We start from the raw sequence: 20,276 nt of genomic DNA, 5'->3' as shown, positions 1-20,276 counted from the left end.
ATTCATAAACTTTTTCTAAGATAAAATAAGGTCAATAGTTCCATTGAAAATGAAAGTGCCATAATGCATATATTCCTTACGAAAACAGAGTGCCATGAGATAAATCACGATTAAATAGCAGAGCGATAAAGTTGTTGATTACTGGTAGCTCTATCCGGGTGTAGATCCTGCCAAATGAGCTGCCTAAATGAGAATTTGTGATTCATCCTAAGTATAACATGAATAAGAAACGGTTTCCCTTAAAATATTATCCAGAAAACATTCTTCATCTTGGGCAGATAGCCTTCGAGTGCTTTGCCATAATCTAAACAATGTAATCCATATAAATGAATGTATTTTATGTTGTAAAATTCCTTACCAAAATCATTTAACCATCGATGAAAGGATATATACTGTGAGTAAATATGAAGTACTTATTTATTTATACTCTTTTAATTCAAAAACGCTTTATAATTCGATAAGTTCCAGAAAAACATCTATCGACTTGATCTGAAAAATGTAAAGCAAATTTTAGTAAATGACTTGCAAATTTTTTTTTTGTTTCGTACAACTGGGATTTAAGACATTGAAGAAAACTCTTTTTGTTATATTAATGCTTCAACACTCATTTTTAAAGCAGAAATTTGTTTTTCGTCAGAATCATGAAAGCATGCCACTTCCATAACGATGAAGCTAATGCGCATAAATCTAAATTTGCAGCTTAGTTCTTTTAAAATAAATGATAAAGGAAACAGGTACTAAACCTAAATCTTACTTCATATTTTTTAACTTCTTCCCCCCTCCCCCAACATTTATCAGAACTTTTGTACCTTTAGACGCCTACGAAACATGAAAAATCCCTTTTCTTGAATACCTCAAACACCAAAACGATTGGTCTGAAAGAGAGGTGAACAAAATAACCTCTACTAACAGGAATATGTGCACTCTTATTTTGGAAATCAGGACGTCGATTAACAGTCCCGAAAAAGATCAGTAAGTCTTTAAAATATCAATGCATAAAATTATTTCTTAAATGCGTAAAACGCCTTCTATAATCATGCTGGGGGAAAAGGAATGAATGATGTTGCATGTTTTGTAGCAGAATATTTATTTCAAAATTTGAAAATTAAAAAAAAAAAAAGATTATAGCGTATCAAATGACAATGTTATAAAGATTTCCTGTAGCTATTAATGAAAACAACTGATGCCGTACGTCATATATATCTCGATACAGAATAATTTAATTTTCTTTACATTAAATACATATTTTTCTCTACACTTACGAAAGGTAATAGCATAGATTTGTCTTCACCTCTCGGCAAATACCGGGGTTTCATTTTTTATAAAGTTTTGTTTATTTTTACTTTCTGCTCCTTTATTTTAAAATAAAATTTGTACACTTTTCAATATATTGCCTTCAGCCCAACTCAAGTGATACATGGCTAAATATTATTTCATTCGCTGCCGTTGGCATTTCATTAATTTCTCGCCGTTTTCAGAGCGGATTTCTAACAACCGACAGTTGATTATTTTACCAAGATTCCAACATTCTTAATTAAGATAAAAATTTGGAAATGGAATTTCAACATAAGAAAAAGCCATAATATTGTTTCAAGGAAACGCATTTTACCAACTAATGCGGTTAAAATTCGGTATTGCATTTCAGAAGTCCGATTTTGTATCAAAATACCTACGTTAGGATAATGCTATGTATTAATCTTAAATCACAAAATGAGAAATCACGCAAAATCACGAAAAGAAATTTTATTTTGAAACGTCATTCTACGGTATTCTTCAGTTATGTATATTATATGCGCTGGTTTGAAATTTAAATTAAATATTTTCCATTTATGATATTATTAAAACGATTGTTTCTGTTTTGCATTTGAAATGAATCGACTGAAAGTTTCTTTTCAATTTTCTAGTATGTTTACCTATCAGTTCGTTAGTGTTAAATTACGTAGTACGTCATGGCCGACACGAAAACATTGCGCAGCGCAAATGTCAATTTCAAATAAGAGGAAAGCAGTTTTTCAATAAATATATTTTTGTGTTAATTAAATCGTTTTCATATTTTTCTATTTATGATGAACTTAAATTTTTATATCCAAATGCTCTGAAATTATTAGGTTAAAGTAATACTTCCTCAAAAACAAGAACTTTTTCTGCTATTGTAGATTTGTTTCGTGCTATGTCATACGTAAAATTTCAAAGCGAAACTTACTCTCATCTTGAAAAACAAATCTGATCTTATATGGCAGCCAACTTCTGTTACAGTTGTAAATTCCGAGAACTGATTCTTGATGGGAATATCTTTTATAAATAAATTCATATAATGTTTTAAGGAAAGCGACGTTTGAACTTCACGAAAAGAAACTCAATTTTTTTATTCTGAATAGTGAAGTTAAGTGAAACTTTTGAGGGGAGGAAATGTCTTCAAAAACATGATTGGGTATAGAAATGAAAAAAATACTATCCAAAGCTCCAAACTTTTAAATAAATCTTTAACCTTTAAATTTGTATCTTTTTCTTTGCTTGTTTCAGAGTCTTTAAACCCATTTTTGGTCAATACTCGAATACCATTTTACAGCAGCTGTTCAACTTGATACTTTTGTATCAAATCGATATGTGAAGCTCCGCAACCAAACGGTGAAAAACGAATATTTTCATCGTAGTAGGTCTTCGTGACTCCTTTAATGCGTATTGGACAGAAGCCAAAAGTTTTGACCCATCAGTATTTTCGCTGAAAATTAAATTCTTTCCTGTCATTTCATTGTGTTGCGACGCAAAAGAATGGAGCGAGTTATTTTCCGTTTATCTAATCTTGTAAATTTCACTTTGCAATTTATCTGCTTTATACGAAAATGTTTCTCTTCTTTTTCCTTTATAACGAGTATCCTTATGGAATTTCTTTAATCAATAGTATGAAAGGTCTTATATGCAAATATACAAATATTCGTATTATACTGAAATATCTTATGCGGTTTTGCACTACAGATTAAATCTTTCATATTTTATCAATGAAAATGACGAGCTACTTTTTATTTATTTATTTAAATTTCATATTATTCAACAACTGCTTATAGGCATATAATCCTTCAACAACTGCTTATAGGCATAATCCTGAACACATCTGGCTTTTTCCTCGCAGACCCAACAATGGAAAGACCACTGTGCCCCACAAGCGGGCGAGCGATTAGATTGCTGAATACAGGAAGTTCGCTGAGTTTGAATCCAGGCGAGCAGGCCGGTGGTTGGTGTTCGCAGTTTCCCCATGTGTAACATGAATACGACCCATTTTCTCTAAGAAGCCCCTCCACAACAGCATCGCTTCTCTTAGGCAGATAGTCCACTTGTTCTTTCCCATATTCAAGTAATTTAACCAAATAATACCTAACTGAATATTGGTCCTTCATCATGACGTCTCACCAATGATTAAAACCACTAAATACTCCAAGTTAGACTTGGTTTTAATCCCAGGCGAATGGGCTAGCTGCATAGTTAGTTTTCATAGTTTTCCTCACAGGTAATGTGAATACGTCCTCCACGAAGTCATCCCTCCTCTTGGGAAAATAGCTTTCATGTGCTTTGCCGTGTTCAAGTAACTTAACCGTTCATCCTAGCAGTGTGCCCATCTCCTGCTGAGTGATAAAATCCTTGAACATTGGGAGTTTGGCATGGATTCAAATCCTTGTGAAGGAGTTGGCTGCATGGAAGTTTTTATGGTTTTCTTATGTGCGACGTGAGTACGTGCCATTTTCCCTCACTGTAAGCAGACGGCCTTTTTGTTACTTGCCCAATAATCCAATACTTCCGGTTAGCAATAAAATTCTTGTGATTTTCATCAAATGTAACTTGATTATGAGTCATTTTCTTTATAAAGTATTCCACGAAGACATCCCTTCCTTTAATATAGCTCTCGCATAATCAGTTCACTGGACAAACTTCTAAAAGGTATAAAGCAAAATTTGCATGTTGGAATAGGATAAGATTGGAATGAATTGTTGATTTTAGGCGAAGCCGATTGAAGGCTGTCAGCCCTGGAACCTGAAGTCTCGTACATTTCTTCTCTTACTGAAAAAACCTCGAAAACGATTTATTCTTCCCTTAGTTCCCCAAATCTGCAAAGATACTACATAGCTTTTAAATCCAAATCTATGTCCAAAAACGTATGCAGTTAATCTTCCGCTAATTGCATACCGTCTAAGACGGCTATGCATGAGAAACCTTATTTGTATGAACTTCGTTAGTTTTAAAAAGTATCTTTTTTTTTTTTTTTAGATTATGTAGCAGTCAGAGAAATCATACTCTTTATTTGTTGCCAGGGTGAACTGCGGTGCTGATGGTTTTCAGAGTAACTAACATCAGATGCTGCGTTTCTTACAACGTTCAGAAAAAAACCTCCAGGAGTTCCTTTTTTTATGCTGTGGACTAGTGGCAGAGTATAACTACTGAATACATATTTAGGCGAAGGAGGAATAATAGTAAACGAATCGCACAGGCCTATAAAACTTTTCATAGCAGTCCTTTGGTGCAGAAGAACAATATATTCCATTGTAAATCAGTACACAAAATTACCATTTTGCGCTCAGTAGATAAAATGGTCACATCTCTTAAGTTCGGAAGCATTTTGAGTAGGAATATAACAAAAGGGGAATCCATTACCGTTCTTAACATAAATTTAAATTGGATTTTATAAACAGATCTTTTTAAGACTGGTAGAAGTTTGAAATGCGAGTTGTTTATCCTGGTCCATCTGGCATTCTCAAGAACAAGATGAATATGTTTTTTGAGTCTTCCAAAGGAAATCAAGAGCGAAAGCGAATCTTGAACTTCGGATTCCTCACTCAGCTGTTTAAAACATTTCGCGGAAGCAGCTAAAATTCATTTTATATAAACTGCAAATGTTTAAACAGGTGGCTGGCATTCTTAAGGTCGAGTTTGGCAAGAAATGTATCACCAAATATATATTTTCCACGCGGCGAACACTGCATAATTAGCATATGTAAATTGCTGCAATAAATTTAGACTTTTCTACATCTTAATATAAAAAGATGCAAAGTCTTGAATTCTGCCTTTTTATAAAGTATTAAACTTTATAGTTATCTTGAATTATGTTTATACATTGCATAATTTTCCGAAAGATAAATTTTCCTTTCGAGTTAATTGTTTTTCGCATGATTTATGGATTTAAAATATGCTGAGAGATACTGCGAACAAAGCTCTTGCTGTTATCAGTTAGCAGCATAAGAATCGGAACTCCAAGTTTTTCTTTTTCCTCAAAAAGTGAAAAAAAAAGTGTATCTAATAAAATTTTTCATCTTTGGATATTTTCTCCGAGAATAAACGTATTGAAAGAACGTGACATTTTCTCTCCACTCAAATTCTTGTTATTCAGTAACAGCTTTTTATTATCTTCAAAAAGCTTATTTTCTGCATAAACGCATCCGTTTTTTCCTACTTTGTGCCCTGGAATTCCACTTGTGTGTCCTCGAGTTTTATTTTCCGCCCAAACGTACAAGTAGTTATAAAAATGTTTGCTTCTGTGTTCCTGAAGACGGCTACATTATTTAAGCGCGCACATCTTTAATATATAAGTAAATATTATTGCTATTTTAAGACAATGATGAAAAATGTGAAGAAAGAATTTTTAAACCACTTTGCTAATTTTAGAAGGTGGAAATTTATTCCACCATTTTCCTTTGGCTTGTACGGAAAATTTCGTAACTGGCATCCATTGACTTACTTTATTAAATTCTTCAGTATCTTTACTAATGGAACATTTTGAACATTTTTATGCTTATTAGCTTATTCATTAATACAGTATTCTACGCTGTTTTTAATACCTCAAGGACTCTGTTACTGTTTCCGCTTCTCCAACTCCCTCTTCTATCAATAAAAATTATTGCCATTTCGTTTTCCAGAAATATGTGCTTATAAGCTCGCGTGTTAATGAGGTAGTTAAAAATTCAGGACTACGTCTTGATAATTCTTTCGTTTATAAATAGCTGTCTTAGTAGAATATCTTGTTTTAATTTATGATATATGTTCTGCACCTTGAAGTTATGGGTATCTATTTTAAAATAATGAGCTAATCGTAACTGATTAGTTTAAAATTGTTTCGCGAGTTTAAACTAAAATCTGAATATGGAAATCAGATTGCAATTTTTATGTATTTTAATTTTTTATGTTAAGAAATCCGAAAGAAGTTAGCTTGTAATCTGAAGTTCTTAGTTTGAAATTATTCAAAATTCTTTTATGAACATTTTAAACAGACTTAATATAATGGTAGTTACAGTTCTAAAAGGCTGCCTTTCTGGAACTTGTGTCATATAATACAAACTGGAAGGAAAAAACTAGATTAACATTAGTAAACCATTATTTTCATTTTATAGAATGTAAAAAATATATATCTGAAAAATATCAGTAATTTATCAAAACTAGCAAACTAATTTTTTCTGTATTACGCGACTTATTAACCACAATTAAATACTCCACCCTCTTCGCCACAACATATCCTTAAATTTGATCCTGCAGCATTTTTATTTTTACTTCTCTGCTTTCATTTTCCCATCTACTCACACAAAAACCCCTTTACGTTCTTAAGACTATTTTAGATTTCTCTGTTCTCTTTTTAGATTTTTCTCTTCACATAATGGTAGAATTCCTGTTTAATATTTGCTTGTCATAACCTGTTCATTTTTCGTGTCTTGTTATGTTACTGCAATGTTAATAAACTACCCGGTTTATTAGCAGTTTTGAAAATTGCCGTTGAAATTATTTAATTTCAGTTGTATGTTGGAGGAAAATTAACTATACTACAGGTACTATTCATTATTATTTTTTAATAGTGAACCTGTTTGGTATAGTTTATAATTTCTAGCTGATAATTTTTATGAACGCTTACACCATAAAAATAATTAATAAAATTTCCTAACATAATCTAGCTCTAGAATAATCGTTAGTTCATCGTTTAGCGAAGAGCTTATTTACATTTTTATTTTTATACATTTCCTGCTAAGAGTCCAAATCTGTAAATATTAAGAAGACGAGTAATCGATTATGACGACATTTACTTAAATAGGCTATTACTTCGACTGTACCATTTGTTCTGCTCATCAAATTTCACTCTAGGGAAGGAAGACAAAACAGCCCCGTCTTGCATGAAAACGTTTAAAGACATTTTGAGAAGGTTATTTTCAGCATATGATTTTCGAATTATTTCAGCCATTGTGTTCTCAAGATAAATTAAGCTTGGCCTTCAAAATTCAAATTATCCCTATTTGAAAATCCATTTACTTTAAATTCCTTCTAAATTGAAAAATAGATCTTTCAGAGCTGCAACTTCACTTCCCACTCTACATATTGCTGAGTTTGACGGACTAGTTGTAATACACATCGCATTCCCATCGGCATGACTTTTAGATGAAAGTACATTCTAAGACTGCTTCTTATTCATGAATTCAAGTAAATGTATGACGTGCAGGAATAATCTTATCTTTATTTGCATTTTTAAGGAAAGAAAGTGAGATAAGTATATATTCGTAGTAAAAGGTTTTCTTAGAAGTGTTGGTAGAGACTTCATAATTGTCTACTTTGTGTGAATTGTCTACTTTGTGTGAATATGTAACTGTTTTGTGTATAGCTGAAAACAGTGCTAGTTTTCAATTTTTCAAAGATGATCAAGCAAAATATCAAAACGCCCGCCCACAAATCGAATCTGACATGGTGCCCCATCCATTAATACGACAGATATTAAACTAGGTTTTCTTTGTTTTTCTTTCCTTGGATAAACTTCGAATATAAATTAGTTCTGAAGAAAAGTATTTATCTCCTGCAGTGCTTTTTCTTCTAGGAAAGGCAGACATTTTTTTCATTACGTAAAGGAAAGTGGTTAGCAAAATTAATGCTTTCTGAGTATTATAATAGGTATTCTCTAAGTTTTAGCATAGTTACGAATTCTGAAAGTTTAAGAGGCTATTCCTAAGTTCGTAGGAATTACTTCTTATCACAAATTATTTTCAGGAAAGAAATCTTAGCCTTTATAAACCTTCCTTTTTTATGCAACGGTAGGAGTATGCCTCCTAGTATAAGAATTTATCGGGAAAGGGGACCGAACACTTTTATAATTCAATCGCCTCGTCATCGACTGTTGTCCAAATTGCACTACAATAAATGAGCGATATTATACCTACAAAGAAAGGGAAAGGCGCAGGGAAGACATCTGAGACATTTATCCGAATCAAAAATGCACTCCCAGTTTCGGACTAAGATGTATGCCTCCTATATAATTGCCATACTCGATCGAAATATTAGTATAAAAATACTTTTCTTTTAAAAGTCAACAACATGGCCATGTATCCTATTTTCAAACTTTATTGCTTTAAAAACTGGTTTTAAAACCAGTTATTTCTTTTGCAGTATTGGTTAAAATTATATTGCCAAATGCGATTTACCAGACTTTCGACCCTTAAACAGACATTGGTTTTTTTAAATGTTTCATTTAAAATTCAGCAGAAAAACTTGTGCACAGTTTTCAAAACTTAAAAAGCGTTGCTTTCTTTTTGTGGTAACTGTTTGTTCCACTTTTAGAATATTGTTCAAAACTTAAGCAAATTAAATTTTCATGACCACCAGTAATGAAATTTAAAATTTAAGTTTCTACTCTCTTGAAACCTTCATGCTGTAAAGATTGATTTTACAGAGGTGTATACTGAGGAACGTTTCCTAGAATGTACCACAGGAAACTAAAGATATTGCAAACATTCGTGCCTCCTTCCAGATTCGAACTAGGATCCAACGATATAACAATCAGCTCCATTAATCGTACCGACCAAGGCGGCTGTGTTAGTCATATGTTAGAAAAACCTTCCCTGGTATTTTCCATTAAAATTTTGACAGAGATGCCCTGGTATTTTCTATTAAAATTTTGAACTATTATCTACAGGGTGCCCGAAGGCCTTGGCCAACGATAAGCACTATACCAGCTCCCTCTTAGTCACGATAAAATTCGACTTGACCTGGAATGACAGGATAATAATAAATAACATCTCAGACACTGATAAGAACGGTAACTATTTTTATTGCACGTAGCAATACAATGGAGTAATAGATAATGATGTCTTTGGTAGTATGTAAATAGTCTTAATTAAAAGATTGCGGGACGCGAAGACTTTTCTTGAGATAAATTATGCAAAAGTCATTTTTATCCATTTTATGAGCTTTTTCTTTGCATGCAGATGTTCACTGAGCATACTGCATATAAAGTTATTGAAATATAGCTCCTAAGTTATAGGATGGTCATAATGACATCTATTAATTTCAAATAATAATTAAAATATGGTGAGTGCATGTAGTAACTTTATGCGGTTGTAAAATAGCAATACACTCATTGGCATTTTCTGCAATATTACTACAATACCGAAAACAGAGTACTTTGAAAATAATGTTTTTATGTTCCCTGCTGCTTGAGTGGACTATTTGAAGCGAAGTGGGAAGGCTTCCCATCACATATCTCATCATGTTTTCTAGAATATTGTCAGAGTTTAGAGAGGCTTCTGTTTGTTGATAGTTGGTCCGCGGTAAGACTATACCTGTACGACCAATAGTGAAATTCTGGTATTCCGCTCACTTCAACCTGTACTTGTTGAACTAAATTGTATCTTTCAACTATCTTACACACAGTTCTGCCTATCTTGATCGTTTCGCTGCAGTCATAAAAATGTCTATGAGCCTATTCTAGTGAAGCTTCCACTACCGCAACTGCACCGGCCAGCAGTCTATGGTATACTAATTGCCTGACTGCTAACTTTCCACGGATATAGATATGCCATTCACGCTTATTTGCATTCTTGCAGAATTGCGAACTCAAATTGTAGATACATTATGCGCCATCGCGTAATTTCATCAATATGGAACTTGACACATCTAATAAAAACAACCATGAATTGTATTGTGTCAAGCTGTGTGGGTGTGTCAAGCTCTGTTGTGTCAAGCTGTTAGATGTTCAGTATCTCAAATATAGAGAATCCCAGAGAGGATATTTTCATTGAGGTGAAGAGATAAACTTCTTTAATATGAACTTCATTTGTAGATTTACTGGAAAATAATATGAAAAGTAATTACTTAGTAGCTAAAAAATATCTAGCAACAGAGACAAATTGGAGAAAATGACAAATTACAAGGCGAGAATTATAGTTCATAATTTCAAAATCTCTTAAGATGAGTATAGTTGTAAATATTGTAAATTACTGTTCAACTTCTTTTATACTTCGTAAATATACTGTGGTATTTGGGATGTAGAGAGTTCAAGCTTCGAATTACTTTACACCCTGAATCAGAATTTCAATCCTGTGATCACAGTTAACGCCTTGAGCATTGGCGAGAATTGAAATGTTAAATTCACTTCTATCATTTGCTCATCATTCTCTCATTGGCTGGCACTTCCACTCGATTCGAACTTTTTATCGGCTCTCTTAAAACTCGTTCATAAAGTGTGTAAATGTCTCCTCCGTTAAGCACTTGTATTGAATAATAGTTCTTCGACCAGTATAAGTTAATTATGCAAAATACCTATTGCCTGCAATAAAAAGTCTTCCTTTCGTGCATTATAAGCGAAAGCTGTTTCCGTCGACTCTTCGTGCATGAAAAATAAAGCACACTTGCTCATTTTCGTGAACGCAAAACTTTGGAGGCCATGGCAACACGAAACATTCATTTTTATGCAATTTTGTTTGTGTCGTAGCAACTGTTTCTTTAATACGCAATCAAATACTTCAAAAGAAAGGATTCTGAAATGGTTTATCAGTTAAATATGCTGTTTAAAATTTAAAATGGTAATTGCACTTCCATGGTTTATAACTTTTTATTTTATCTAATTTCGCAGTTTCGAAAATAATTTCTGTAAAAATACTTTTGATTTAAAACAATCATGCTGTAGGATCTAGTCTTCTTTGCTAATGTGCACTGTAACTAGATCTACCTGAAAGTATATTTTGCGACTTCTCGCAAAGACTGGAAGATGAGTACAACAGGGTAAGGGTGTAAAAGACCCTTTTATTAAAAACAATAGTTTACGGATGTCATGGACTTACATGCTTAGACTATCCCAACCACTTGTGATGAGGAACTTAAAAATATAATATAGCAACTAAATTCAGAGATACTCGTAAATAGTACTGCAAGACTAATCAATTCAATTTAACCTAACAGGTAGGCTCATAAACCTATAACGGTGAGATACTAATTTCGGCTGCAAGAATGCGAACCCGAGATTCAAAATTCAGAAGCTGCTAGAATTAACAACGTGCGCTCTCAGTAGCGAAATCACGCTCTGACTAACCTTTTCACTACATCAGCTTAAATACATTCTAGTTCACTCTAAATAATTTACATCATGGCGAGGAAACGTGAGCAGAATCAGAAGGGAGAGGAAAGGCTAACAAATTAAAATAACTATTAGAAAAAATAATGTTCCGCACCATATTTCTTTAAACAAGTCATTGAATCTAAATTTTGAAATTCTAAAGCATACTCAATAAGTTTCAAACTTATCTAAGTGCCTGAAATGCTAACGTATGTAAACAGAAGTTTTCCTTTACTCATGTAGGTTTAGATAATTATGGAGTGTAAATTATTGCGTGATTGCTTCAATCCTTTAGAATGTGGTTCCGTTAGGGTTCAATATGGAAAAGGTGCAGAGAAAATCAGTAACGCTTACGAATTCTATCAGTGATTAATAATTTGACCTTTCTTTATTCAACCGCTTTTTTGTCTTGCATCAAAGTGTAGTCATCAATACTAATTGGCAAGGAAATTAATATCAAAGATTAAAACAGTATTGGTAATGACTTTATAGATATTTGCATAGTTAAAAGTATGGCATTTCATAATGAATAAATGTAGAAAACAACGAATTCAGTTTTAAAGTTCTGAGTGACGAAGGATTTTTTATGGAAAAAACCACGAATTTCTGTGCAGTTAACCCGTTCGCCGGTATTTAAACCAGCGTCGAACTACCAATTTTCAGTGACCTTACTTCTCGGCCGCTAGTGGGTACATCTACTAGCAGCCGAGCGGTAACTACTAATAACAGTTTATTAAATTGTGGATAGTAGTACTTCTGCATTTACTTTTAACATTTCAGAAATTCTTGTCTGGAGAAAACCTGGCAGGATTTTATTGTCTATTAACCTAATTATCGATTATCCGAGGTGGTTACACAGACCGAGGTGATACATTACCTCAAGCAGTCGAGATTCTTCTGTAGTAGTAAAGATTCTGAAACACAATTTCCTTGCCATCTGAATGTAATTATTGAATATAGGACAGTCCATCCAGTGAATGAAACATTTTGCTGTAGACTGATTTTACACATAAGCTAAGAGTTTCATAGCGTTTAGATAAATCGTAACTTTCATCAAAATAACCCATACTGCGATGTCTTTGGACTGAAATTGTTTGCTAATAATTATGAGCAGTCACCCGCCCCTTCTTCTTCTTCTTTTTTTTTTTTTTTTTTTTTTTTCCCGGAAGGGGAATTTTCAAAGAAGTACTCCCGACAAAATTTAATTGCGATTTCTTATGTAACAATACAATATAGCCTCATTTTTACAAGTAGTCAAAGGCTTCGTCTAGCGCACTTTTTCATCCATAGTCTACACCAATGGCTTGCGCCGAACGCACATATGTGCTTGTAGACCACGCCGATAGTTTTTGCTGGATGGATATATGCGCCTCTCAGAAGTCAAAGGGTTAGAAAGAAAGGCTACAAGGAAATGTTCCGATGATAAAGTGGTTCATCTTTGAAATGTATGGTTAGAACATTTATATCTGCTGATATTTGTGCGAATAAATTTGAAATGTTTTTTGAGGTGGCGAAATTGACATTTATGAAGAAACGTATTCAGGAAAACAGACTTTATAGTGACGACTCGTATTATTAGAACGTGGCTTAACAATTGAATCTGGAAAATTTGTTGCTTTTTTTCTCCTGTTAACTAAATAAGTATATTTAATAATTCGACGAAATTTTTAAAAATACTTTCCCATTTTAGCTTTTATTTGCTTATAAGTCTGATTAAACACATTTGAATGATAAATCTCATTTTTTCAAAAAAAGTGTAATTTCTTTTACGTTTATTTTGTAAGTGTGCGACACGTAAATGGCTCTGTCTACGATCATCTTTGCGTTTGCGCAAAAGTGTTATATATTTGGTCTTAAAGCTCTAAAAATCAAGTTCGAAATTACAAATTTTTTAATTTACCCTTTCATTAAATTAGTTATTATGAGTGTTAAGTTTTGAACACCACGCATGCGCACTTTAGCCGAACGGCGCCCGTTTTCACCTCTCTCACGTGACACAGAGTCGAGATTATAGAACGATAAGAGAATGTTACGTTAACAAGGAATTATATTTAACTGTAGTTTTGGAATAAGAAGGATTATATTTAACTGTAGTTTTGGAATAAGAAGGATTGTATTTAACTGGAATGGATTTTTGTAATCGATTTCAGTAAGTTCCAATAAAATGAATTGTTTTATATTAAAATGGATTATATTTAACTGCAATTTTGATTACGCTAAATCTAACTGCCGGCCATTAAAATTGCAACGCCAGGCAGGAACGATCTGACGAATGTCAAAATCACATGAAAGGAAGAAGTTGGGATATGCAAATGATCAGTATTTCAGCGCAATTAGACGACGCATGAGGGAGAAACGTCACCTAACGCACCGCATAAAAGAAAAATTGTGTAGTGGATTTCTCATTCGGAAAGTGCTTTGTAAGGTTGGAGTTTGCTCAGAATATCGTGTTGTGCTTCGAATAAGAAGAGGAAATCCTTACCATCAAGTTTCGAAATTCGATACAGGCAGGATCGTTGCCTATCAAAAGTGCAGATTATCGTTCCGTGATATCGCCGGTCGCATTGGTCGACATCCAACAATTTTCATACGAATAAGGAATCAATGGATTGCTGAGAGTTACGGAACGGCACGCAGGATCTCAACGGTCTTCCATCACTAGCGCCAGAGAGGACAGACAGATTGTGAGGTCAGCCCTGCAAAACCGTACGACCACATCACGGACCATTAATCTGGAAATGGGCATGTTTGCAGCAAGCTCCGTATCAACTCGTAAAGAGCGTCGACGTTTGCAGCAGCGTGGACTATTACCAAGGTGACCATTACTTAGCATGCAATGCAGCATAAAGAGAGACGGCGACCTGGTGCGCCAAATGACAAAGCTAGGTACAGGAGTAGCTCAGTGAAGCTTTTTTAAACGAATCTCGGTTTCTACGTACCGGTTCTGATAGCCGTACAAGTGTCTGGAGTGTCCGAGTAGATCGCACGTCGCCTCTTTGCATTTGATATCGGCATAGGGGCTCTGCACCTGGTGTAATGGTTTGGGCAGCCATTAGGTACACGACACGCACATCTCTAGTTCGGATCGCTGGTAATTTGAACGCAGATGGGTACATTTCTGGCATTTTACGTCTAGTGGTTGTGCCTTATCTTCGAGGCCTGCCAAACGCTATGTTCCAACAAGATAATGCAAGACCACATGGTGCACGTCGTGTCCTGACCTTCCTCTATATTCAGGGTATTCGATTGCTGCTCTGTCCTGCGCGGTCTCTAGGTTATGTTACCCATTAAAAACATCTGGTCACGGGTTGCAGAGAGACTGGTCCGCCACCCCTCTCCAGCTAAACGGCTGATGAAGTGTGGCATAGACTTCAAGCAACATGGAATGAGTTGCCAATTTCTGTCATCCAAGCCCAGTTTAAATCCATGCCTAATGGGGTAAGGGCCGTTTTAGTTGCCAGAGGTGGCAGCTGTTTCTACTAATTTTGCACCCCTGCAAACCTCCAAAATGCTTACAAATTTAATCATTTTGTTTTCATGCCATACTGTACATGCAACAAATATCATTTTTGCACCTGCTTTCCTTCATAGTGTTGCAATTTTAACACGTTGAGCGCGGTGCCGAATTTGTTGTTCTTTCCGTTCAGCCGGCAGCGAGCTAAGACGTATTTTTGTTTAGAATGTTTCAATACATTTCATTAAAACTAAATTTGATCACATTTCATTGAGACTATATTTATTTTTTAACTTTAATACTGTCGGTCCCGCGGACCGACGCCAGCAAAACGAAAATTCCAGTGCCGGTTCCCAGGGACCGACGCCGGCCACACGGAAAGTTCACTGCCGATCCCCAGGGACTGGCGCCACGTTCAGCGTGTTAATGGCCAGCAGTGTAGTTCAAGAGTATTCAAATACTATGTCGGGTAATGCACCGCTTGCTTTATATCCATGAATGAATCAGTGGACGAAAAGAGAACAAAGTTCCCAGGACACATTTCTGAATAAGCTTGTTATGTAATTATGAATTAATAGTTATCCATCGATCGATTATTTGAAGAGCTAGCTGAGTTTTGCTTTGTTACCCTTTATGTCATTTTTCGGAAAACCAGCTAACCATCCAGTTTGGCCAATTTCTTCGTGGCTTTCGAAATACTTGCGAAAAACTGATACAACGCGCACATAAAATCTGTTTTGAAAGTTCTAGTCTGTTCTGAAGAGTAAGCAAACACGACGCCATCTAATGATTTTATTAACGGCTGATAGCAAGAACGCAACAACGCACAATGTGAAGCTAAATCGAATAATGTGGTTTCAAAATTGAAACTATGTAGAAATATTTACTTTTTGTTTAAAAACACTTATGAATTCTTTGCTTAGCATGCACGACATCCACTGATAGGGGGAATTCTATTACAGGGCCATGAATCTAAGATTGGTGATCTAAGATTTAAGTTAGGTGTGCGCAAGATGGGGGGGGTCGTGAATTCATCGTTCTAATATAAATTCCCCCGAGTGTGGGTGGTTTTTTTCGAAATCTTATGCACACAGTGATCTTCCTCTTGTTAAATGCATGCGATATTTTAAGGCGTAGTCGTGATGGCTGAGGTAAGGCAGGAACATGTTGACAAAACTAATTTCGGCGAACCACCATCTTTATTTTTAGGCACATCAAAATCATTTCTTTGATGAAATCATCTTCAATCTTTATAGACAATATACTTTTTGATCATAAGCAATTACAATGATTTTATATACATGTTACGTCATCTTAAAGAACAAAGGAGGGCATAGCAGCGTAGCGATGTTTGCTTGGCAGAAGTTAGGAAAAGGAAGGCATAATTGCTCGCGAAGCAGTATTTATACAATGTAGGTGCATATGTAAAGCTAAGCTGCGATTGGTTAATTTTAGTTTTTAGTTCTCTTTTCAAGCAGTGTTATGTAATTTAGAAAGATCTCGAATTTGGGAGAAAAGATGAACTTAGGGGAGAACATCAAATTTAGAATAGTCAATTTTAAGGTTGCCAATTATTTCTTAACGTAACGCACAAATATTTTATATCTTACACACACAAATATATATATAAATGACTGAATCCAAGTAGTAATTAATGCTTTTAGGTAGTAATTAATAATAATGAATCTGAGTTCATTGCTTTTAAATCGCCTAGTTTGTTAAGTAATAACTGGATGAATTTGAAAGAAAAATAATATCCCAAGCTTTGCTCAATGAAAACGCACTTTAAACTATTTTAATTTGAGCAGTGACAATTTAAAATCGATGAATATGTTAATTACGAGAAACAAATAAGTTGCGTTTTGCTGAGCGACAACGCACTTTTATATTGATGAATTTTCTGATTCAGATATCTTACGCTTTGCAGAGTGGTAGCAAAAAGCTTTTAAATGAGTTTTTAAATAAAAGATAAAAGTTCGTTAAATTAACATAGAATATATGAATATAAAGCAGGCGGTTCTTGAGAAATCTTACGTAGACAAAATGACTTTCCTCTTGTTTTGAAGGTAAAGTGAGCCATATTTCATGAAAATCGGAATAAACACTGTAGATTTGAATGCAAGATAAACACACCGACACTCTTGCTTATTTTCACAGAAGAAGGTGCAGTATTTTTAATTAATAAAGGAGGTTTCTAACGCTATTTATAAAGTATTTGGTACTGTGTTTTCATTTTACAGACTATAAAAAATTTTGGTATTATGTTACAAAATTTTTCCAGCCTTGCTGCTAAATGTGTTATAAAATTCTCTACCTTATTTGAGAAACATCATGACTACAACGTACGTTTATTGAAGGAGATAAAAGATGCAGAAACCTTACATAAACTTTCTGCACGTGGAGAAGAACGAAAGATAGGAAACTTCATTTATGAGTATTAAAGTATTAAGCTCAAAATAACTGTTTCTAAGTTTTTTGAAGCGCACTTAACTAAACCAAACATTATTCTGTCGCACAGAGTTCTGCTTTATAAGTACTTTCTGATTACTAATCATTAACATTATGTATTAATTGCATTTTCTCAAGAAATTATTGATCTCTAGGAATAATTGTACTTTGATATTAAATGTGCTCTGAAATTTGTGAAATGTTTCTTTTTTAAATTCTGTTATTTAATTCTTTTAAATAATTACTGAATTTGGTCACTTTTAGCTGAAATTTATTTTTATTTTGCAGGTAAGAAATTTCTTTCTTTGGCTGAATCTCAAATATGAAAAATTTGCTGCTTATTTTCTGCTTAAGTAACGTATATTTTTAGAAAATATTTTTTTAAATGTACTACAGTGGCTCATATTTTTATTTTCAGTTACTTGTATTTTTGAATTTATTTGCATAGATCTTGTAATTTTTGAAACATAGACTTCAAATTTTGTTCTAATTTTTTTTAATTTTTATTTCAAGTCTTTCTTGTTGTAAAGTAAATATCATCAAAATATTTCTTGTAATAAAATAATTTGCTTCGAAATTGTTAATCAGTAACTCACATAATAATTCGGATACTCCAAATTTTTTATGTATGGTAGGCATTGTTTTTCGCTATATTTTTTGCTTTTAAATGAAAATACGTCACAAAAATTATCGTCTGTATTTATAAATTTATATTTGAAGTAAGCATGGCAAGACACTGCAAATTAACGACAAACTCTGTGATAAATTATTAATTCTTCTTTTTCAAATATAGCAACGGTATTCGAAATATTAAAAGAAATCCTTGATGTAAAGCATTTAACTACTTTTGATGTGAAAAAAAGATGTAAACTGCGTGGAACTTTAAAATGCTCTGGGATCTGGAATACATTCTAAGCTAAGAACAACGAATCGCGGATTTATTCTACGCAAAATCAAACAACATCCAAAGATTTAGAAAAAAGGTTTTCAATAAAATTTAGATCTGAAGCGTTTAGAAGTATATTTAAAGCATATGGATGCAATGGAGCGATCAAGAAAAAGAAGAAAATTCTTCGTCAATAAGAAAACAAGTAAAATACGCCTAGCGTTCGCAAAATGCATGATCAGCAAAGTTTTATGATATTGAAACAATATTATATTTTCAGAGAAGTCAAAATTTAATGTATAATTGGGGCTGATAGTCGAATTAATAAATGGCAAAATCCGAATTAAGAATTGAATTTGAAAAACCTATTGCCTACTGTTAAGCAAGGGATGAAAGCAGAATGATTTGAAGGATGTTTCGCTGCTTTTGGAGTAAGAAGTTTAATATTTATCAAAATTAATATGGATTGATATAAATATTAAAATATTCTTAGTGAAAACTTAAAAGCTTCTTCGAGAAAACTTGCTATGCAAATCACGTTCGAATGCTATCTAAAACAACGATCCTAAACATATACCCCTAAATGTTTACTTTTAGTTATTATACAATTGTCCTGAAGTTATCAAAACTTCTCCCTCTTATTCTGACTTAAACCCTATGGAACATACATGGAGTAAATTGGAGAAAGAATATGGAAGCGTAAAATTTCTTCCAAAGCTCTACTAAACAGTGCAAAATAGAGTATTCCTACACAAAAACAAATTACTGAATCCATGAAAAGTGTAATTTTAGCTAAAAGATATCTAACAAAATATTGATTGTCTCATTATTTTCGTGTTTTTTTTTCCGTGGGGGGGGGATAAATATAAACTGTTTATTTAAAGTGTCCCAATTCATAGGCGAGTTCATTTTCAGAACTTTTCGAATAAATTAAGATTTTAACCATAAACATTTTGAATTAACTCTTTTCAAAACAAGATTTAAAAGTAGATGATCAATAGTATATGAGAGGCACACTAACGGACGAGCGATAAAAGCCTCTGAACAATAGTAGTTGTATCGGGCGTTCGAGTCCCGGCGAACGAGCTGGCGAAATAGGCATCTTCGTGATTTCCCCCTTGTGTGTCGTGGATACGAGTTAGTTTCCCCTAAAACGTACTCCAAGGTGCCGAATGACGCAACTCGTAATAATAATAAAAAAACGGATATGTCAGAAAAAAGTGATTTTGCTAGTATATTTAAGTCAGTGATATTTGCAAATAAGACTGAAAAACACAAGGTTCCAGAAACAAATGTGAGTCACGCTACATACAGTCACTATGTAAGAATACATTTAGCAAATAATTCTTTAAATTCTCGACTTTAAAATGTATCATAAATAACTGAAAACGGACAAGAGAAAAGCTTATCTTTACGTAATGAAACTTTTCCGTTTCTTACAGATTGGCATTCATCTTAAATTATGTCTTACTAGGAAGAGTTTTTTTTTATAAAATTCGGCTGCACAATTTTCTTTTAGCTATTGTAATTGCCTCCATAACATCGAAATGACTTACGAAATACTTGGAACCGGAAAGTAAAAATAAAATGAAAGTAAACGAACGTTCTATCCTAGGAAGGCAATATCCGATTGAAATGATAAATGCATGTTGTGCCCGGATATCTTTTGTTGCTGCGGAAACTCAATATAGAACTGGATCAGAATCTTCCGATGTTTATAAATCTGTAGCGGAAGTCGACTCGCACATTATAACAAGTTATCTTTCGTAGCTTATTTGAGATTTTTGGAACTTTTTTATTAAACTGGATGTAGAAAAAACTTTAAAGGATTTAATTACGTACATCACTTTTCTTTCCAAGATCTCCTGCTCTAAGATATAGTGTAAGTTTACATTTATTTAAAGTAGTAAGTTTACAATACATATGAATTTTTTACTTACATTTTTGCTTCTTTGTACGAAGTAAAGGAAGTATTGTAATAACGAAACATTCCGGGTACCATACTTTAACGAAAATATCTATTTTGGCTGCTATCAAATGCAATTTAACGATGCTTTTGCGTGATATCTGTACGTAAGGACACAATAAAGAACTCTTTTTCCCAAAATGAATTATAAAACTGATTTAAAATGGATTAAGAAGAG

The 20,276-nt window shown here is 33.6% G+C and overlaps 1 protein-coding gene across 5 annotated transcripts in view; it reads left to right on the top strand.

Annotated features, from left to right (window-relative positions):
- The window catches only part of Mctp (multiple C2 domain and transmembrane region protein), a 312,273-nt gene that overhangs the window by 98,811 nt on the left and 193,186 nt on the right, over positions 1 to 20,276 (top strand). The window contains exon 1 of one of the 5 annotated variants that reach the window (XM_085820254.1): positions 17,532 to 17,599. The exons of the other annotated variants lie outside the window; for them this stretch is intronic. Coding sequence (XP_085676380.1) covers positions 17,569 to 17,599 — 31 coding nt within the window. The 5' untranslated portion in view covers positions 17,532 to 17,568. Of the gene's footprint in view, positions 1 to 17,531; positions 17,600 to 20,276 lie in introns of those variants that run through there. 5 annotated transcript variants of the gene reach the window in all.

The sequence above is a fragment of the Stegodyphus dumicola genome, chromosome 7, assembly GCF_044657685.1.
Source record: "Stegodyphus dumicola isolate Sdum_Otavi_A_Nest chromosome 7, ASM4465768v1".
Taxonomy (NCBI): Eukaryota; Metazoa; Arthropoda; class Arachnida; order Araneae; family Eresidae; genus Stegodyphus; species Stegodyphus dumicola.
This window is presented reverse-complemented; position numbering and strand designations above follow the sequence as displayed.